This window comes from Scyliorhinus canicula, chromosome 5 (genome assembly GCF_902713615.1).
Source record: "Scyliorhinus canicula chromosome 5, sScyCan1.1, whole genome shotgun sequence".
Taxonomy (NCBI): domain Eukaryota; kingdom Metazoa; phylum Chordata; class Chondrichthyes; order Carcharhiniformes; family Scyliorhinidae; genus Scyliorhinus; species Scyliorhinus canicula.
This window is the reverse complement of record NC_052150.1, coordinates 133,651,098-133,673,692: the sequence shown is the minus strand read 5'-3', so window position 1 is coordinate 133,673,692 and position 22,595 is coordinate 133,651,098. Positions and strand designations below refer to the sequence as shown.

At 44.2% G+C, this 22,595-nt stretch overlaps 1 protein-coding gene across 1 annotated transcript in view; it reads right to left on the bottom strand.

Annotated features, from left to right (window-relative positions):
- Positions 1–15,052: 15,052 nt before the first annotated feature.
- The window catches only part of LOC119965683 (ATP-binding cassette sub-family A member 13-like), a 398,370-nt gene continuing 390,827 nt past the window's right edge, over positions 15,053–22,595 (bottom strand). The window contains exons 59-61 of the mRNA XM_038796446.1: positions 19,539–19,644; positions 18,894–19,031; positions 15,053–17,088 (exon numbers count right to left, since the gene is read on the bottom strand). Of these exons, the coding sequence (XP_038652374.1) occupies positions 17,017–17,088; positions 18,894–19,031; positions 19,539–19,644 (316 nt within the window). The 3' untranslated portion in view covers positions 15,053–17,016. The remainder of the gene's footprint in view (positions 17,089–18,893; positions 19,032–19,538; positions 19,645–22,595) is intronic.

Sequence of the window (22,595 nt, the reverse complement as noted above, 5' to 3'; positions counted from 1 at the left end):
CGGAAGCCAGGAAGAGCCTTATAGTTGGCCGGGGAATGCTTGTGCGGGGATTGAGGGTCGGGCGCATGGCTAAACAGGGGGTCTTTTTTTGGGTCTAGCTCCACGGTCTGAGTCTGCCATGGAGCACAGCGAGCCGCTGGAGGCCGCCACCGTGTGCATGCGTGGCCTCCGACCCGGAAGTGTGGGGGTCCGTATCTGCAGCAAAAGCTGCGAGATCTACTCCAGATTCCTGCGAGCCCCCTGCAGGGCTGGGAATTCATGTCCCTTTGATCCACATTTTTCTGGCATAAAACCCTATCGTTTTGACACCGGCGTTAGTCCCAATGATGGAGAATCCAGTCTATAGAATCCATATTCGGTGGAGGTAAGATATAGCAGAGGGAAGAAGACACTGGTGGGAGTGGGCTAGAGGTTCCCGAATTGTAGTTATACTGTAAGACAAAGAATGGAGATATGATGGATGGCTTTAATCTTCATGTTGTATTGGAAAATCAAATTGGCAGAGGTAGCCATGAGTATATTTGGGGCAGTTTCCCAGAACAATATGTTGTGGATCCAACCAGGGATCAGGCTATTTTAGATCTGGTACTGTGTAATGAGGCAGTGTTAAGAAAATAAAGGTAGTTTGAAGGAATTTACAGTTTCATTGGCAAACCTAAGAAATAAGGTATAGTTTTAAGTGGGTTTATTTAATGTTTCTCTGTTTGTAAGGGTAAAATCTATAGTTATATTCATGCTGGACAACACTGTTTCTATGTGTGCGGGTTGTTTCAGTTCCAACTGTGTCTCTCTTGTGCGTATAGAGGACTACGGTGTGAAGAATAAATAGCAGAAGTAAGTTATTGCTTAGCAATAGGAAACAACTTTCCAGAAGTGTTCTTAGTTATAACTGGAAGGCAGAGCAGTTGGAGACAGGACAGGAGTGAACTGGCGGGATTCTCCGCCGGCGTGATTCTCTGTTTTGCCGGACCCCGGGGTTTTCCCGACGGCGTGGGGCTGCCCCACAATGGGAAACCCCATTGACTGGCTGGTGTAACGGAGAATCCCACCGGCAGGTCGGGACAGAAATAGATTGACTGCTAACCAAATCCAGCAAAATGAAATCACGAGACTATGCTACACAGCACACTGTACAGAGGGGAATCACTTTGGGCCAGTTCAAATAGCAGCTTGCAACGTGGGGTTTCAAAAGTCTATAGTTGAAACCAAAATCTACAATAATGCATCAGCCAGCAAGGCATTAATGAGAGGGACACAATGATCAGACAAGGACTTATAGAGGGTCCTTACATATAATTTACATATTCTGAAATGTCTTCATTTATGTCCTGTCTGACCATTGCATTGTCTACACTACTGGCACAGAATAAGGTAGTAGGTCAAGGTATTAACTGACCTGATCCTTGCTAGTCTTTTCTGCTAGTCACAAAGCCTTTCTGTACCTCGTAAATCTTTGATGCCAGTTCTGCCACTTCTCAGTATGATCCCGGCCTTTCACATGGTCAAAGCACTTCAGCAAAGGTAGGATTTTCTCCATCTCTTCACTGTAGTCTTTCTTTGTGTTCGGAAAGTGATTTCCCCGTATTGTCCTTGCCTCAAAATTGTTTCTCTTGCTGCTTCTTCCAGCCGCATACTCTTCATTTGTTGCTTTCTGCTTCATGTTTTCCACTGTCACCATCTGTTATCGTCATTGTTGTTTATACGGGCAGCACGGTGGCGCAGTGGGTTAGTCCTGCAGCCTCACGGCGCTGAGGTCCCAGGTTCGATCCCGGCTCTGGGTCACTGTCTGTGTGGAGTTTGCACATTCTCCCCGTGTCTGCGTGGGTTTCGCCCCCACAACCCAAAGATGTGCAGGTTAGGTGGATTGGCCACGCTAAATTGCCCCTTAATTGGAAAAATGAATTGGATACTCTAAATTTTTATTTTTTTTAAATTATTGTGGTTTTTAGATGGGGCTGTTCCTGTTTGGATTTACAAATACTCCCAGAGGCAATGCTATTGGTTAACTTTACATTTTGTTGAATATTATACTAACAACAGTACAGGCCTAACTTAAAACTCTACAAAGAACTACCCTGCAGCATATTCTACTAGTCATGCAATCTGACATCACTGATGGGATGAAGTATACAAACATTAAGAAAACATCAACAAATAGACTAAAAGGGGTAAAAAATTGTTTTAAAAAAGCATCTCTTTACTTAAATGCATGTAGTATTCCCCACAAAATAAATGAGAAATTTAGGTTAATGAGGTTGAACTCATACACATTAGCGCAATGTGGTTACATGGAGATCAAAGTCAGAAGTAAATATTTAGGGGTACGTGACTTTTTGTAAGGACAGGCAACAGAGGGTTAGCTTCATTAGTATGAGATGGAGTAAGTACAATAGCAAAAAATCAGCTCGGAATGGAAGGTACAGGGCTGGATTCTCCGCACCTTCATGCCAAAATCTCAGCCGGCGTGGGGACGGAGAATCCATGTTCCGGCAAGAAATCTGGACCGGCGCCGGTTCACTGATTCTGCAAGCCCTGAAAAGCGGCACACTCCCGCGCCATCTGGGACCCACCTGGGGCCATTACCAGAGGCCTGCTGCGCCATTCTCCGCCCCCGACTGGCCGAAACCCCGATGGCGTGGAACTAATCTGCTCCAACTGGTCGGAATACTCGTGTGGTGGCTGCGAACTCAGTCCACGGCCGCCCTGGTTGGGGGCGGGCCAATCGGAAGCCAGGAAGAGCCTTATAGTTGGCCGGGGAATGCTTGTGCGGGGATTGAGGGTCGGGCGCATGGCTAAACAGGGGGTCTTTTTTTGGGTCTAGCTCCACGGTCTGAGTCTGCCATGGAGCACAGCGAGCCGCTGGAGGCCGCCACCGTGTGCATGCGTGGCCTCCGACCCGGAAGTGTGGGGGTCCGTATCTGCAGCAAAAGCTGCGAGATCTACTCCAGATTCCTGCGAGCCCCCTGCAGGGCTGGGAATTCATGTCCCTTTGATCCACATTTTTCTGGCATAAAACCCTATCGTTTTGACACCGGCGTTAGTCCCAATGATGGAGAATCCAGTCTATAGAATCCATATTCGGTGGAGGTAAGATATAGCAGAGGGAAGAAGACACTGGTGGGAGTGGGCTAGAGGTTCCCGAATTGTAGTTATACTGTAAGACAAAGAATGGAGATATGATGGATGGCTTTAATCTTCATGTTGTATTGGAAAATCAAATTGGCAGAGGTAGCCATGAGTATATTTGGGGCAGTTTCCCAGAACAATATGTTGTGGATCCAACCAGGGATCAGGCTATTTTAGATCTGGTACTGTGTAATGAGGCAGTGTTAAGAAAATAAAGGTAGTTTGAAGGAATTTACAGTTTCATTGGCAAACCTAAGAAATAAGGTATAGTTTTAAGTGGGTTTATTTAATGTTTCTCTGTTTGTAAGGGTAAAATCTATAGTTATATTCATGCTGGACAACACTGTTTCTATGTGTGCGGGTTGTTTCAGTTCCAACTGTGTCTCTCTTGTGCGTATAGAGGACTACGGTGTGAAGAATAAATAGCAGAAGTAAGTTATTGCTTAGCAATAGGAAACAACTTTCCAGAAGTGTTCTTAGTTATAACTGGAAGGCAGAGCAGTTGGAGACAGGACAGGAGTGAACTGGCGGGATTCTCCGCCGGCGTGATTCTCTGTTTTGCCGGACCCCGGGGTTTTCCCGACGGCGTGGGGCTGCCCCACAATGGGAAACCCCATTGACTGGCTGGTGTAACGGAGAATCCCACCGGCAGGTCGGGACAGAAATTTGGCGTGGCGGGGCGGAGAATCCAGCCCAACATCTTTCAACTCTGCCAGAAGAAAGACTAAGCAGGACAGGAGCTGCAAAGAGGCAAGCTTCCTAAAATGCAAGTTACAGCCCAGATAACTAGGGAAATAGGACATAAAGAACATAGAACCATAGAACAATAGAAAAGTTACAGCACCAAGGGAGGCCATTCAGTCCATCTTGCCTGAGGACGCCCAGTTACCCTTTCTAATCCCACCTTTCTGCACCCGGCCGCTAACCCTGTAGCTTACAGCACTTTTTATAAGAGTTTAGTGTCTCTGCCTTCACCACCAACTCAGGCAGTGAATTCTGAGTCCCACTACCTTCTGCATGAAAAGTTCTTCCTCATGTCCTCCAGACTACTTATCTTGAATCTACGTCCCCTGATTCTAGAATTCTCCAGGAAGGGAAACAACTTTATCCTATGCACTCTCGCTCTTCCCCACATAATTTTGTACACTTCAATCAAGTCGCATCTCAGCCTTCTTTGTTACAAGGAAAATAACTCCAACCTATCCAATCTTTCCTCATAGCTACTCTTCTCTAGCCCTGGAAAAGGTCTTGTAAACCTCTGTCCAAAGCAATTACATCCTTCCTGTAATGTGGTGATTAGAAATGTACACAAGGCACCAATTGTTTATAGCTGTACCTTTTTATTCTATACATCAGCCAATGAATGAGCGCATTCCATATGCATTCTTTACAAGAAAAGACGGTCTGATAAATCAAATGAATTGGTTGAATGCAGTTTAGCAAAGAACAAACCCAAATAATATTATTGATGGATAAGTCAATAATGGACAATAAGAAAACAACTGAAATACCTGCAAATTGGAAATTGTGAAATGCAAACCCAAAGCGCTGACACTGCAAAGTGATATTTCTCAGTCAGTGACAGAGACCGATTTAAAAATGCTTGTTGGATATATACACAAGATGTAGGAGTTGGAACAAAGGCAAGTGAACAATTTGCCAAAGACCATTCAAACTCTACTAAGAACTGGATTGAGATCATTCAGAAACTGTGCAAAAAGGTTGAAGGATTAGAATGAACTGTAAAACTTCAGAGAGAGGAAGTGATTGACATGGTTCAACCTGAATTGAAAAAAAACTTCTTTGAAATGGGATTGGGGGGAAACAATAAGATCACAAAAAGATCTATGCCGGCTGGCGAAGTCCTTTCGGCCCCGGCTGGGGTGGCGCCAAAGGCCGTCTATACCAGCCGGCGGAGCGCCAACCACTCCGGCGTGGGCCTACCACCTCAATGTGAGGGCTTGGCCCCTAAAGGTGCGAGACGGCCACACCTTTGGGGCGGCCCGGCGCCGGAGTGGTTCACGCCAACCCAACACGCCGGGACCTCCCGCCCTGCCGGGTATGGGAGAATCCCGGCCAAGGTCTCGGTTTAAGTATGTTTAATTGACTGTCTTTCCGCCTGCAAGGGTAAAACCTACAGATAGATTCATGTTGGGCAAAGATGTTTTTATGTATGGCGGTTGGTTCAGTTTCGACTATGTCTCTAATGTGCTTAGAGAGGGCTCTGGTATTAAGAATAAGTAACAGAAGTACGTCAGTGTTTAGCAATAGGAAGCCACTTTTCATAGGGAAGGGTTTTGTTTGTTCTTAGTTTTAACTGGAAGTTAAGAAGCTAAGGCAGTTGGAAACAAGATCTTAAGGAGGGACATTTCTCAACTCTGCCAGAAGAAAGACTGGACAGGATAGCAACTGCAAAGAGGCAGTCTTCCTAAAGTACAAGTTACCATGCAGATAACCAGCGAATTGGAACAGAAAGAACATTGAAGACACCTGAAGTTAAGAGAACAGAGACCAAAAGTATTGTTCAGAAGAATTCAAGGGAGAGTAAACAACATGTTCTGAGTTAATCCCAAAACTTAAGCCAAGGGGAATGTAAAGGTATACTCTATAAAATTGCAGTACCTAGATTTAAAGTGAGGCAACAGACTTCAGATGAAGATGAAATGTTGATGTCATTTTCATACAGTCTGGGAATCAAGAGTTAAAGCTTGTACAGCTGTCAAGAACAGGAAATCCTCGATTGTATTCATTGTTAAAAGTGGAGCAAAAGATTTGTTCAGAAGTGACATATGGAGATCCTGATCTGGATTTCGGAATACATACCGGTAAGGAAAAGCATAATTATGAGAGAAGACTTTAAATCATGGGCGGGATTGTCCGAAACGGCGGCTAAGTGTTCAAGCCAGCGTAAACAAGAAGCGTTTCATGCCGTCATCAACGGGCCCCGTGGACCAGTGATTCACTTACCTGAAGAAGGCCAGCAGGACACCGGAGTGCTCCGCACAGCTCCGGCTGCTGATATGGGGTCCTGCACTTCCGGCCGTGGGTCCGCACATGTTTTAACAACATGGCGGATCCAGATAGTGGGCCAGCCCCCCCAAAACAGGCCCTCCCCAGATCGTTCGCACCCACTGATTGGTGGCTCCCGATCGGACACCTGGCCATCCTGGAGGATTCCCCCCCCCCCCCCCCCCCGGTGACTGACCCCCCCCCCAACTTGGCGGCCACGGCAGCCGCCACTCCGAGTGCCCACTGGGTGGAACCATGTTAGAACCACGCTGGCGGGAACTCAGCCAGCTACCGGTGGAAAATCGCCATGGAGGCCTCTTTCAATGGCCACGTTGACCATGCTCGCGCGACTGATGGCGATTTCTCTGTCCACTGAGAATCGCGGGAAGGTGTCGCACCCGATTGCGAATCTGACACCCCATTCTCTGCCCCCGCGCTGAGCGTGATTTTGGCGCGGAGAATCCCGGCCCATCTTTTTGGAAGTGCAGTGTGGAAACTGACAAGTGTCAATCATCTGGGGGGATTCTGAGGGAACATCCACAAACATTTAGAGTGGAGAATCTCTTTGCCCACAGTCATCCTGTGTGCTTAACAGGGACTTTGTATAAATGAGAATATTGTAGATTAATATTTACTCTGTAATTCATGTTAATCCTAAAATCTGTGAGTAAAATTAAGGTAAGGGGGGTGTAAATATATGCTGTATCATAATCCAATATTTTCATGTTCAATAAATATTTTTGTTAAAACTAACTAGAGTCCTGTGACTCTGTTTCTCCATGTTTTATTAAAAGCTACAGTTTTTTGAACCAGGATTCTATTTTGGGATCTTCCCATCGAGTTATAACATTAACTGGGGCTGTAACAGGCAGGTTTAATAAACAATCTCAGAGTAAAAGATCTCCTGGGGAACAGTGAATGCACTAGTCATAATCTTCCAAGAATCCTTAAATTCTGGAAATGTCCCAGGGAATTGGACACCTGCCAACGTAACACTCATTTAAAAAAGGGGGTGGGACTAAAAGGAGGCAATTGTAGGCCAGGTATCTTAACATCTGTTATTAGGAAAATGTTAGAGCCCATTATAAGGGATGAAATAGCAAAACATTTAGGTGTGAATTCTCCACCGGTGGGATTCTCCATTCTACCAGCAGCCCACCCCTCCTCGCGGGTTTCCCGGTGGTGTGGAGTCGATACAATGGGAAATCCCATTGGCCAGCGGCAGAATAGAGAATCCCACTGCCAGCAATAGCGCATCACCGAGAAACATGTGGCTGGTGAGGCGGAGAATTCACCCCTCAGAAATACATAATACAATCAAGCAAAATCAGCACGGCTCCATGAAGAGGAAATCATACTGACACATTTCTTAGAATTCTTTGAGGTGGTAATGAACAGGATAGATAAAGGGGAAGTAGTAGATGTAATTTTCTTGGATTTCTGAAAAGCATTTGATAAGGTACCACACAACTTAACACGAGAAGAGCTCATAGTTTTGGGGGTAGTAGATTAGCACGGAAAGACGATTGGCTCACTCATAGAAGTCAGAGATTTGGACTCAGAGTGACATTTGCAGGATTGAAACCTGTAACTAGTAGAGTGCCACAGGGATCAGTGCTGGAGTCACAATTATTTACAATATATATAAATGACTTGGCTAAGGGAAGTGAATATATTACTGCCAATTTTGCAAATGATACAAAATAGATGGGAAGGTAAATGGTGAGAATGACACGGAGTCTACAGGGGGATATAAACAGATTAGGTGAGTGGGCAAAACTTTGGCAGATGAAGTATAATGAAATGAAAAAATGAAAATTGCTTATTGTCACGAGTAGGCTTCAATGAAGTTACTGTGAAAAGCCCCTAGTCGCCACATTCCGGCGCCTGCCCGGGGAGGCTGGTACGGGAATAGAACCGTGCTGCTGGCCTGCTTGGACTGCTTTAAAAGCCAGTGATTTAGCCTGGTGAGCTAAACCAGGAAATGTAGGAAATGTAAAATTATGCACTTTGGTAAGAAAAATAAAGGAGTGGAACATTATTTAAATAAATAAAGACTGCAGAAAGCTGCAGCAGAACCCGCTGGAGAGAAGAACGATACTTCTTCATGGAAGGCATTTCTGGAAGAGAAATGTCAATTGCCTTCCTTAAAGAAATAATGCTCTTCTGCTCTTCCACTTAATCTCTCCTTAGCTCTAGGTGGCACAGTGACACAGTGGTGAGCACTGCTTCCTCACAGCTCCAGGGACCTGGGACCAATTCCGGCTCTGGGTGACTGTGTGGAGTTTGCACTTTTTTCCTGTGTCTGTGTGGGTTTCCTTTGGGAGCTCCGGATTCCTCCCACAGTCCAAAGATGTGCAGGTCAGGTAGATTGGTCATGCTAAATTGTCCTTTAGTGTCCAAAGATGTGTAGGTTAGGTTAGGTGGGGGGGGGGGGGGGGGGGGGGGGGGTGGAATTAGATAGAGTGCTCTTTCAGAGGGTTGATGCAGACTTATGCACTGAATGGCCTCCTTCTACACTGTAGTGATTCTATCGCACTTACTTTCATATTCACAAAATGACATTATTTCTTATCACAGTAATGTTAAGCATTCACAGCAGCAGCATGAATTAGTTCATTTGTATGAGGGCCTGTTTAGCTCAGTTTGCTGGATAGCTTGTTTCTGATGCAGAGCAAGGCCCACAGCACGGATTCAATTCCCAGAGTGGCTAAGGTTATTCACAAAAGCCTCACCTTCTCAACCTTGCCCCTTGTCTGAGGTCAGGTGATCCTCAGGTTAAATCACCACCAATCAGCTCTCCCCCCTCAAAAGGGAAAGCAGCCTATGGTCACCTGGGACAATGACGACTTTACTTGACAGTTGATTGAATTCAAGATATTGAAGAACCAACAATTGTGAAGATTATGCCATTGGTTCTCGGCTAGTGTTAAATCTAGGTTGGTACCTCATCTAAAGGCATGCCTGGTACTATTCCTAGCACTTCCCTTTGAGCCAAGGTTTGTCTGCCAGCTTGATGATGATGAGGGAGTGAAACATTGTGGAATACCTATATCTGACAGTGATATCATGGCCAGATGGAGTGAGGAAGAAGTCAGGGAGTTTCTGCTGTCTGCATCTCCAGAATCCCTGCCTGGTCATCATGATATGCTGTTACTGGCTAAGTGCTGTTGCAGGCATGTGCTGCCCTCCTGAGAGATGGCAATTTCATATAGGCATGCACTAGAGATCACCATCTCAAAGTATGCTGGATCTGAGTACCCACCCGTTGATCAGCAGGACAAATGTTCTAGTGGCAGCTTATCAACGCTTAAGGTCCTGATAGCCTTTACAACATTCCTCAGGCATCTTTCTTTTCACTGCCTATGAAATTAGGCCCAAAACAATTGTTGAATTTCTCTTTGTCTTCAGCTGAGAAGGAGCTGCATTCTTAGCCACTCCGTATTGCTTCCAGTTTTTTAGGGCACTCAGATTATTCTAGTGCCTCATTCTCACCAGCAATATCCATCCTCCCGATTTGAAAGAATCTGAGTTGGTGCATGGAATGAGAAAAATGCAAGAGCTGTGTCTGTGAAACATGGGTTGTGATATAATCAAGCTTAATGGGTGAGCTTGAACATCACTTTTATCTTTAATTGTCATTCTCATCCTTACCATCATGGCAGTCAATATTGTAAGAATAGATGAGCTTAAGTTCTTTGAAATTATGGAGACAGAGAAGTGGGTGGAAACTTGTGGCTAAGAGGAAAATATATCCAATGAAAGCCTTTTGCCATTTCGTAGGCTTTTATTTTCCCCTGATGACACCTTTCAGAAAAATCTAAATTATGAGTAGAGAGGCTATTTGAACGATACCTTTGATAGATAGCTTTGGTACCCCGCCATCTAATTATATTTTGAATTACTCAAGAGGCTTTGCTTCGGATACTTGATCCTTTATTCAATACACAACTCACTCCAACTACCTCTCAAATAATTGAATGTTCCACTGTCAGTAATCTAATTTTCTACTCATTTCTGAAACTCGTGTTTTATTTTCAGAATTGAGGTCTCAGAGCACCAATTTCAAGGCTGCGTGGTACAAAATTACTTGATGGCTAGTTCTTTTACTGAACAGTGGGATAGAAGGTGACAGGATTCCACTGTGTGCAGAACAATGTTACCGAGCTGCCGAATGCAAATCTCTCACACAAAACTTAATGCCCCTGAAATTCCAGGGGCCACAATTCGGCTCAGGAAGTGCAATTGAAGGGGGAAAGAGGAGAAGACTGCCCCAATAACATGTTAAAAATGTTGGAGTCAGCAGACCTAAATGTTCCCAGATAGATGGCAAGCTAAATAACTATGTTGGAACAGCAGCAGCAGCATTTGGAGCAGTACTGACTTAAATGTTACCATATACACTGGGCTTCCTTTGTGCTTCCTCCTCTTTTCCCTGTGCAGTACAGGGATGTCCATACTGCTGCTTCTCCAGATGTAGCACTTTCATTCCACAAAGTAAAATCAAAAGCTTCAACTTTCCCAACAAAAATAAAACACAATACCAGCAGCTGTGACATGAGGCCTCTAAGTGAAACATTGCCGAAGCCCTTCAGTAGATTAAGAGGTTGGCATGGTGGAAATTTCAAGGAACGAGCATTGAATCGGGTCAGGAATGCAGCCAAACTAACATAAACAAAATAATAATGAAGAAAATAATGGCACTGAAGAATGACAAATTACCAGGAGCTGTGTCCCATCCCCGGGTGTTGGGATGTTGGCTGCTGTGTGTGGTGTTGCTTCCCGCAGTGTTCAAGCACAGTGTCCATGCATCAAGGTGTTATTGGGATGCTAGGCAATGACTCCCACATGTTACATGGCCCGCCCACCAACGGGGATCCACTTGGATTGTGAAGTGCTCAGTTAACCACGATTGCCAATTCCCTGTTAGCAATGGTTTTCAGTCGCAAGGCCAGATGCCTCGTCAGTTGGTTGGTGGGTAGATGGGTATGGGCTAGGGTTGTCCCCGGAATGGGTACACACTGGATCCAGAGGTTGGTATGTCCCCCAATGCCTCTCTCACCTCCCCCCCCCCCCCCCCATCAGGCACTGGGGCAGAAAGTTGAGTGCCCCCGGGCTCTTTCTCTGTGATCAAAGATGGCCACTCACCTACTCACCTCCTCAGCTCCCTGCAGAAGTCCTTACGACAGGTTCACATTTTTCAAATGGAGTACTAATCGGTGCCAGCAAGACCACTTACTGGGGAGACCGATGAATCACGGGATGCCATTGGATATGGGGTGGCTCCCGTTAATTGCACGTAAGTAGGGCTTAAGTGGTAATAATTTGTTTCTCGCCATGCTACGGTAGGATCTCGATTTCACCTATGGGGGCGGGCCAGTTGCATTGCAAACTGTTTGGAGCCTGAAACGGTTCTCATTTTCGGCCTCTCCCGCTGTTCACCAGCCTTGTTTTGCACAAGCGAGAGCCCAGCGAGGCCAGAGAATCACGCCTCTGATGGTGGAAGAAATCGATAGATCCAAACATGCTAATGACATAAAGATAGGTGGTACTGCAACCAATATCATAGCTTGAAATATGAAGTTACAAAAAGATATTGATTGTGTGAATGGACAAAAATTGTGACAAATGTATTTCAAAGTGGGCAAATGTGAAGCCATCTACTTTGGATACAAAAATATAGATTAGGGTGTTTCCTAATTTGTAAAAAGCCAGAAAAGAGATTTGGGACAAATAACATTAAAATATTTGGAACAAATACAGAAAATAATCCAAAAAAAGTTAATGGAATGTTGGCCTTTGTATCTAGATGACAAAAATGCAAAGGGATAGAAGTTATGCTTCAGCTGTATGAAGCCCTGTTTAACCCACACCTGGGGTATTGTGGGCAATTTTGGCACCACACTTTAGGAAGAATATATTGGCCTGGGAGAGAGTGAGGCTCAGATTTTCTGGATTCCAGGGTTAAATTGCATAAGTATAAATTGCACAAGGAGACATTACATGAACTACGGTTGCATTACATCCCCTGGAATTTAGATAGTGAGTTGTTTCAAATTTTCAAGATATTAAAGGGAGTATATAATGTAGAGATGGAGAAACTGTTTCTCCTGGTTGGAGAGTCAATGACTAAGAGACAGAGCCCAAAAATTAGAGCTGAAGCCACATTTAGGATTTAAATTAGTAAACACCTGCACAGAAATTGGAAACTTCTTCCGCAAAGGTAATTGATGCAAGATTTATTGGATTGTAACTTCCCTCAGATTGGCAATCTGCATTGGATTGCCACTCTTGCCAGATTTAACTGTGGTGTAATTCCTCGTCCAACTTTACTCATTCAGGCTGGGTGAGACAGGGATAGCGAAGTGCTGCCCGGCAGGATCGTCATGGACTAACTGGGGCACAGAGAGGTAAATCACTCCCCTTTTTTATGGCACTAGCTCCTAAATCCAATGCTGGGGAACCTGAAAGTTATGGACCATTGCAAGGGGCTGGTTTAGCTCACTCGGCTAAATCACTGGCTTTTAAAGCAGACCAAGCAGGCCAGCAGCACGGTTCGATCCCTGGACAGGTGCCGGAATGTGGCGACTAGGGGCTTTTCACAGTAACTTCATTGAAGCCTACTCGTGACAATAAGCGATTTTCATTTTCATTTTCAAGTTTAAGCCTGAAATTGATAGATTTTTATAATCCAATGGTATTTTGTGATTTGGGAGTACAATATAGTGTTCGATCACAGATCATTCATGATTTCATGCAATTGTGGAGGAGAGTTAAAAGGACACTACTGTTCTATGCTCCTATATGTCCCTCTATTTGTCCATCTCCCCTCAGCCTTGATGATCAATGGCGTACTGTTTGGAAGAACCGCAACATATCAAATAAATTAGATGAGCCGAATGTCCTCCTCCTGCACTGTAGAGATTCTGTGGTACTAATTTTGTTGGTGATTCATGGCTCTAACAGGAAAATATGTAAAGGTTTAAGAAATACCAATGAAATGCTAAAGAAACCCTCATGTCGCTTACTTGAAGAAATGAGCAGGGACGTTAAATGATGTGACTTGGAGAGAAAGACTAGCAACCAAAGAATAATTCTGAGTCGGAGGTAGACCCTTCCATTCTGGAGAGAATGATGGCAATCATTTGAAAAGAAGATAACAATTTTCTGGTATTTATTGAAATAATGGGGGCGATTCTCCAAAATGTAGACTAAGTGTTTGCGGCATTGTGAACGCCGTTGCGTTTCACGACGGCGCAAAATGGGCGCAGGGACAACCGATTCTGTCCCCCACAGGGGGCCAGCATGGCGCTGGAGCAGTTCACGCCACTCCAGCCTCCCTTCACGGCGCCAAATGGGCGCTGCGCCAACCTGCGCATGCGCAGTTGGACCGCGCCAACCCGCGCATGCGTGAGGGGCTTCTTCAGTGCGCCGACCCTACGCAACATGGCATGGGGGTTCAGGAGCCGGCCGCACAACAAAGTAGGCCCAGAAGGGGGCTGAGAGGTCGGCTCGCCAATCGTTGGGCCCCGATTGTGGGCCAAACCCCATCAGAGACCCCCCCGGTGAAGGAGCGCTTTTCCCCACCCCACAGGCCGCCTCCCCCCAAACCTTCATGCAGAGTTCCCGCCGGTAGCGAACAGGGGTGAACGGCGCTGGCAGGACTCTGCTTTTTCCGCATAGCTGCGCGGCCTATCCGGGCTGGAGAATCCGTGGCCCTGCCGATTCCAGCGGCCTGCGGCCGGCGCCGCGCCAAACACGCCGGTGCAAATGGTGCCGATTCTCTGCACCTCAGAGAATCGCGTGCCGGCGTCGGGGAGTCGTGGCAATTCTCCGGCCTGGCACAGGGCTCGGAGAATTGTGCCCAAGGTTTCACTATTATGCTGGAACTTTGCTCTGACAAAACCTCATCAGCGTATCCATTACTTTCAAAGGTCTTTAATTTGAGACATGGTTATTTTGTTTTTGTTTTTCACTTGGGGGGCGAAATTCTCCGACCCCCAGCAGGGTCGGAGAATCGCCTGGGGCCGCCGAAAATCCCGCCCCCGCCGTGGCAGAGATTCTCCGCCACCCGGAAAGTGGCGGTGGCGGGAATCTCGCCACTCCGATCGGAGAGGCCCCTGCGGTGATTCTCCGGCCCAGATGGGCCGAAGTCCCGCCGCTGGAAGGCCTCTCCCGCCGCCGAGGTTTGAACCACCTCTGGAACGGCGGGATCAGCGGCACGAGTGGGCCCTGGGGGGCGGGGGGCGATCGAACCCCGGGGGGTGCCCCCACCGTGCCCTGGCCCGCGATCGGGGTCCCCCGCTCAGACTCCGGGCCAGTGCCCTGGGTGCACTATTTTCCTCCGCGGCCGCCACGGCCTTCGTTATGGCGGAAGCGGAAGAGAACCCCACATCGCACATGCGCCGGCAGTGACGTCAGCGGCCAGCTGCCGCTGACATCACTGCCGGCGCATGCGCCGACCGGCGAAAGCCTTTCGGCCAGCCCCACTGCCGGGGGCGCCGGTTTTTTGCGGCAGTCTTCTGGTGCAAACCGCTCCGGCGCGGGGCTGGCCCCCAAAGGTGGGGAGAATTCCCCACCTTTGGGGAGGCCCGACCCCTGAGTGGTTGGCGCTACTCCCCTACGCCGGCACCCTCCGTCACGCCGGGTAGGGGAGAATGCCGCCCCTGGTGTCTGCATATGAATTTGGTTGCTCTTTTGCCATTTGTAAGTGTTTGGGAAGTCTCAAACAGATGTGAACAGGTGTACACTAAATGGCCTAAAATTCTCTACAAGCTGGTAGAAATTTCTTGGCTGATTCACTGGAACTGCTGCAAGAAATTGATTAATTTAAACTATTGGTGATGTTCATGATTGAGGCAGAGTATAAGGTGCTTCTGCATCTGGCAAGGAAGTATTCACTGTTGACAATAGATGATTAAAGTGGAAAAGTATTTAATTCCCTAGTAGTAACAGCTATCACTTTGATGCACACATGGTAAAGAATCCATACACATCAATCTGGGACTGCAACCAGCTCCTAACATTCCAACAACGCATCACAATATGTTTCACTCCAATATTAGATCTAGTAACTTTGTTAAATATTAAGAATTTTGTACACACAATTACAAACATCAACCAAAGAAGTTGCAAAAATACAGAAGCTTATTTGATTCAATTGATTGTAAAATATTTCAGAGATTACTACAATAACAAACAAGCAAAGTAGAAGAAAATTAAATAGGCCAGACACTTAGATTATGAACATGCGCAACACAATCTGATAAGCTATTTAAATTTACATTAAAATATAATTATTATATACATGTTGATGAGATTAAGAATCATAATGTGCGACTGCTTCAACAATCTGTCCACACCTACAATTGATTGAGAGATGGCTTGTGAACGTCTCCTTCTTGTCACAGCAAAATATCCTCTCCCTTGTCAAAGAGGTCAGAACTATTATAGTGAAAATTTGCCTACCTCTGTTATTTGTTTCTCTGCATTAAAATATTGGAGTGAATGGACAGTTAAACATTTATTTAAGATTTGTAGAGGTTGATTTCAAATTAGTTCCTGGGTGCTCTACGTATGTTGTATAATTTTCAAAAGAATTGTGGGAGGAGTTCTATGGAGCTAAAGAAAATATTTATACAATAGATTTTAAAATGTCCATTTTTCAAAAAGAAATTAGATCAACGTAAGTGGTTAAATATTTTATATTAAATGATCACATTACAATGATACAATAAAGTGTCTACATCTCATGTAGCTTCCTCAAGACATTTCTGATCACCCAGCGCAATGCCACTTGTTAATCCACTCAAGCTCACCATGAGAAAGTACTTTGGGAACTGGGGCACTGACTCACATTAGTGCAAGTTGAGCAACATATCAGAATATTGAACTCAGCTACATAAACGTCATATCAAAGGTCTTATTTAGTGCAACTTGCAAATATTTCAATTTGCAATATCTTCAGAACTGGAAATGTTCAGCTTCATCCCACAGAACATAAACTTGACAACAACAAACTGTAATTTGATTTCACCTTTAAACAATTGAAAATTGACAATTTAGTGCAGTAAAGCTAAGGAAAACAGATCATTTTACACACATATATTATTAAATAAAATGGTTTGCTTCATATTTGCCTTTTTCAAATCCTGATCACACCAACTTCTAGTGCCTATTACACAAATTGAGCAACACGTTACATGAAGTGGAAGCTTTATCAAAACAAATGTTCAGTTAATCAAATTTGTTTCATTTTCTTTAGGCTGCTCGCACTAGAATTAAAATGCTCCAAAAGTGATTCTTATTTCAGTTGACAAAGTAGAATTGTGTTGGATTTAACGAAAAATACAAATCAGTTCATTTTCAAATTCACAGTTTTACAAAAATCATATCACCAAGTCTTGTGCTTTTAATATCTATTTCTCAGACCGGACTTTGTTCCAAGTATCAACCTTTTCTTTATTGTGATTGCCCCAAACATTGGAATAGTAGATTTCTTACACATTAATCATGATGCTGAATCAGAATATAACATTTTAAGACATACTAATGGAGAATTTACAAAAATGTAAATTCACAATCAATTTTAATAAATCCAGTATTTTAATTTGAAAAGTTAGGCTGCTGCAAATTTGTTTTCAGAAATCTAATAGGAACAAAATGAAGAAATACACAAAAAACAGGATTACCTTCAATAATCCATTTACACATTTCCAGTGTTATGTTAAAAAAACCTTCTTGTGTTACAATTAAAATACATATCTGAGGTGCTCAACTCATCAAAACCTGAGGTCTAAAGGATTTGAAAGAAAACAGTCAAGCTTGTATGTTATATTAGCCCAGTATTTTTTGAACTTCCATGTTAATTTCCCCAGTGAGCTACACAGATGGGTGTGTCCTGTCGTTTTCTACCACTGTTTGGTCCCGCTGACGAGCAAAATTGATAAAAACCTATTGAACAAAAATAAATTTATTGTAAATCAGTTAGATATTCAACTATTTTTGCCACATAATTGACAGTGTACATGGAACAAACATAGATTTTTAATGGATGATGAACTTCATAGCATTTTCGAAAAATCTCCTTGAATAGAATATGAAATGCTACTGCGTTATTTTATTAGTTTCTGTAATTGCATGGAACTTTAAGAACTCTGGCCTGGATTATATGCTTCTCTTCTGGCAGGTTTGTATGTGGGGTGCATGTACATGGGGCGGACCCATCCACCCCTATATATCAATGCAATTTTACCAGTAACGGTGCCAGGTTGGACAGCCGACCCATGGTAGGTCAATTGAGGCTCTTAAGTGAGAAATTAATGCCCAAATACAGGTCTCATTCTGCTGCTGAAGGAATTTAACCAGCAACGGGAGAGGTCGACACCAAGTTTCCAGCCCAGCAGATTTGTCTGTACGAGGTATTGGCAGGTAGGGCGGTCCCTCCTTAACAAGCCCCCTGTAATTCAACTCGCTACGGAAAGTAACTGGATTTCCACGTTTTTCACCTGATGTTGTACAGTGAGGGAGAGTAAAGTGCAACAGAATGAAGAGAATAACAAGCGATAGAGGTATTTGAGAAACCATCCCACACTTTTTACAATCAAGATGAAACCCCTGCTACTGTTTTGAATTAATTCATTTCCAATTAGTGGCCACTTAAAGGCCTCATTCTGCCCTTTACATTATTGTACCTGGGGCAGGGGAAGGCCAATGCCATGGGTGAAGGCTGGCAGCGTTAAATGTGTTTGCTGGTGTTGTTCAAGAGGTTGGGGGGGGGGGAGAATCTTCTTTGAGGGTCCACTGTGCCCATTGGTGGCACCCCTCCACTTTGCCCCCCCCCCCCCCCCCCCCCCCCCCCTTGCCCACCAAGGTAATCCTTTCCTTTTATTGTCCTCTCTTGGTGCTCAAACCCAGTTCCCTACCTCCCTCACCTGGGTCTGCCAGTCTGGCCACAGCAATGTGCCACCAAGGTTCCTCTTTGTTCAGACAGCCTGCAATGCCAGCAGCAGGCACTACTCCAATCTGGAGATGCCAGGACGATGGAACTGTTGACCATCTGATTGGCCAGCAGTTCTCTAAGGCAGCAGTTCTTCCCGAAATAGGAATAGGAGTCCCATGTCAAACGCTGCTCCAATGTTAAATTGCTGAGGGGCAGCTGTCACTATGGTGGGCAGGCTCACCACCGACATGTTAGCCCAGCGGTCGGGGACCGGTAAAATACAGCCAGATATCTGTGATATTAGTATTCTTTTCAACGTTATCACCAAGAAATGAAACCCAGCTCACCCAGTCAACAGGACAGAAAATCACAGCCTGCATGTGAGAGAGTACAATCAGAAAACCTATCCTTTTGGATTCAATAGTTATATTTTGGCTTTCAAATGAGTTCTCAGCATTTTATCTACAGTCATCGCCATGTCACTTGATCTAAACAGTCACAATTAAAATCCACACTGATCTGACAGCGAGGGTATGCCCTGTCATGAGGTCAAGGTGTCAAGATAAGCACAGCAACATACCTTACGATCAAAGGACCAGTCCATAAGTCGAACAAAAAGAATGAGCAATGACTAACATCATAGAAAATGCAAAAGGAAAAAGGGTTCACCTTGCTCTGGTGTTTTGTGAATGCCGTACGATTGGGATTATAGTGGCTTGCATTAATAATTAACAAATATTAGCAGCTCTGAGGAACTAATATTAGAGCTGGTAGCAGTTGGCCTTTTTTGTCTGCATATTACATGTTTGTACCATACCTGGTCTAGAGTAGCTTGGCTAATGGAATAGTGCTTGATATTGAGTTCCTCTTTATTGTTCTCAAGAAATTGGAACATCCTTGCTAAATCTCCTTTGTTTTGTGGCACCTGATACTCCAGAGAATATTGATGTTGTTCCTGGGATAAAAGAATGCAGTGAAAGTGAATTACATAGATTACAATCTTACATTACAATATTGTATTGTATGGAGTTGCAGATTGCAAATTTAATCCTTTATTCTCCAGAGGATGATAGCTCTTGGCCCTCCCATTAATCACTGCAGGTTCAATTTAAAAACGCTATCTCTTCTTTTCCCTTTGTGTAAGAGATCTTAAAATAGAAACATCTCCAGGACAAGATTCTTTTGATTTTCTTTTGTGAACAAACAGGTGAGAAAATTGTAGATAAATCTTTCCAAAGTTTCTAAAGTTCTCTAGATTTGGGAATTGTGTGTACAGACATTAAATTGTAATTGTCACTCCATTATTTAAGAAGGGTGACGGGGAAACTTTAATAGCAAATATTAGGAAATCAGTGGAATCTATCGGAATTTTGCATCTGATTACTTTAAATCCGTGCTATTCTTATGCAACTTTCTAAATATACTTTCCGACGGTACATGTTTTTTAATTTACACAAAATACCTTCAAGATTGTGGCTGGGAAGTGTGTCTCCAGCAGGTTTGTGAGCTGTGCTGAGCCAGCTGATTTTCGGCTGAGGCCTACTTTAACTGAATAAACCTCACCAAACCTAATCAATAAAGAAAATGATAGTTTATGATACGCTGATGGTAAAATGTATAATTTCAAAATCTTCATTTGTACATAATTATTACAGTATCAGAAAAGTTTAAAATCCTAAGAAAAATCCTTTACTTTAAAACTTAGTCCCGTTCCCTGGATCATTGGCACTTTACACTGAAACAAAACACATTCCCTCACCAATAGATCTGACAGCAATTTTCAACACCATTCATTGGTAAATTCCTTTGTATATGGCAAATAAGCAAATCAGTGTAAAGCCCCATCTCGGAATGTCCTTTAGTGTTAACAAGCCATGAGTCGTGAGCAGAGTCATTCTGCAGAGTGAGGTGTGGGTGCACCATGCTCTTTTCTGTCGGAATCAACTTGACTAATTGATCAAAATCAGTTGGGTGCAAAGAGTGCCACCTGGTCTTGATGAATTGGTTAAAACTGATTTAATGCCTCAGTTTTTTTTAATTGAAATGTTCAAAGTTAGACCAGCAGCTTTGCTTATCCTTTACAAACATGCCATCGGCAGCTGAAGGTGCAAGGAAGGTAGCCTGCAGCTTTGACAAAGACAAAGTGTGACATTCTTCTGACTGAATGTGGCCATTGTAGTTTTACCAATTGGCAGGATCCTAGTTTACACCGACCCATAAAAGCTTAAATGGAAACATACAATAAAGAAGTTAAAGTGGAGCATGTGCTGAAGAATAACAACCTATATTAAAATAATACTTTACAGTTATAAAACATTTCAAGGTGCTTCACAAGAGTATTATAAAATGAAATACAATGTCAGAAAAGGAGATATTTGGTCAGATGACCAAAATCTTAGTGAAAGAAGAAGGTATAAAGGAAAGCCTGAAAGTTGAAGACCAAGGTAGGGAGGAATTTCCAGAGCTTATGGTCTGGGAAGATGTGGCCACCAATGTTGGAGCAAATTAAATCTGGGATGCTCTTATTGACATCCTTCCATCTACAAGAGATGATGGGCATTCAGCAAACAATCTACTTAGGTGGGGTGCCTTCATTTGCGGTACCTTTGCTGATGGCTGTAAAGGTCAATCCTTGAGGGGCAGGTTTTGCCACAAGTGCCACATATAAAGCTGACAAGTGACATTGTGGGTTTTCCTTTTCGGTGTAGGCCACTGGTTGTCATGGTGCTGCACACCAGTCTACAGGAGGTATCTCCATTCCCTTCCTATATCAGCCCTGACACCCAGCTGCGATAATCAATGTTTACGTCTTCACTTCACGCTGAAAGCATCCTTGTATTTAAGCCTTGAGAAACCCACTGGTTGTCTGGCTCCAGCTACCTTCAACGCCGCAGGTCCTTGGGTAAGCCACGTTCAGGTAGCTGAAGAGGACGGCAAGTGCACAACCAGAAAACCCGCATGAGGCCACAACTGCACAGCCACGCGTGGGTTTACTCCGGGTGCTCCGGTTTCCTCCCACAAGTCCCAAAAGACGTGCTGTTAGGTAATTTGAACATTCTGAATTCTCCCTCTGTGCACCCGAACAGGCGCCGGAATGTGGCCACCAGGGGCTTTTCACAGTAACTTCATTGCAGTGTTAATGTAAGCCTACTTGTGACAATAAAGATTAATTAAATTATCTTCAATCCTGCAAACATGCCCAATCTACCAAAACCTCTGTTTGATTAGTGCCAACAGACTTGGGAGCTCTGCTTTTGAGAGGGCTGTGATTTTGTCCCAACAGGATCTACCCATGATGTGCCAAGTGAAAATTGAAATTATTGATCTTTCTTTCCCAGCAGCTGTAAGCCATCCATGTTCCACTGCCATACAGCAAGTTGTTGAAAACATAGGTGTTAGAAACCATCAGCTTGGCGTGAGGGTCAGCCTGATATTGTTTCATGCACATTTTGTGAGATGGCCCAAGTTCCCTATATATGTTTTGAACTCTGCATCAAGATTAGATTGATTGGTAGTGTAGACCTAAAGTAGCTGAATTTGCCAGCCATTTGCAGTGGGGTGCTATTTAGTGTTATCAGGGCTGGAGCTACAGCCCCTTGTCCCATACCATGGTTTTCTTGCTGCTTACAATCAATGAGAACAAGTTACAGACTTGAGAGAAAGAGCCCATGAGTTTATGTAGCCGATTGGCACTGTAGCGTCAACATAGAGGCGTTCTCTGATCAGGACATGCGTTTTTGTCTTCGCTTTCAGTCTTGACAGATTGCAGAGTTTGCCATCTAACCTAATGTGCAAGAAATTTGCTTCCATATCTAAATGTAAGGTAAGGTTAAGAGCACAAAGAAGATAGCAAACAGAGCGGGAGCTAGGACACCGTCCTCTTTCACTCCATTCTTCACTTTGAAGCTGTCAGAGATTCAGCTATCAAACTGTATGGTGCAGTGCATGTTGTCATGGAATGAGTGAATGAGACGGAGGAGATTTGGTAGATGTCCAATTTTTCCCAAAACCTTGGAGAGTCGTGCTCTGCTGATAATGTTAAATATCTTATATATAATAATAATAATAATGTTAAATATCTTAGCAAGAACAATGAAACTAAGGTAAAGAGGAATACCCTGGATACCCTACACTTCTCTTCGAGCAGTTATATGGAGAAGATCATGTCCAAAGTAGATCAGTCAGCACAGAAACCACACGCGTTTTCTGGGTACATTCGGTTTGCAAGTCAATGGAGTATTTTAAATATGCATCAAGTAAAGGCCTTCCCAGTGATGCTAAGGAGTGAGATGTCCCTGTAGTTGTTGCAGCCTCCTCTGCTGTTTTTGTTTTTGTATAGTGTGATGATTTTGCTATCATGCATCTCCTGTGGAATGGAGCCTGCCTTGCAACAGAGAAGAAGGTCATGAAGGTGTGGCAATAGATGGGACTTCCTGTACTTGAGCATTTCAGCCAGACTTTCATATTTGCTGCTGTTTGATGAGAGTTCTTCATCTAGCTCATCATTGACAGGAGGTTG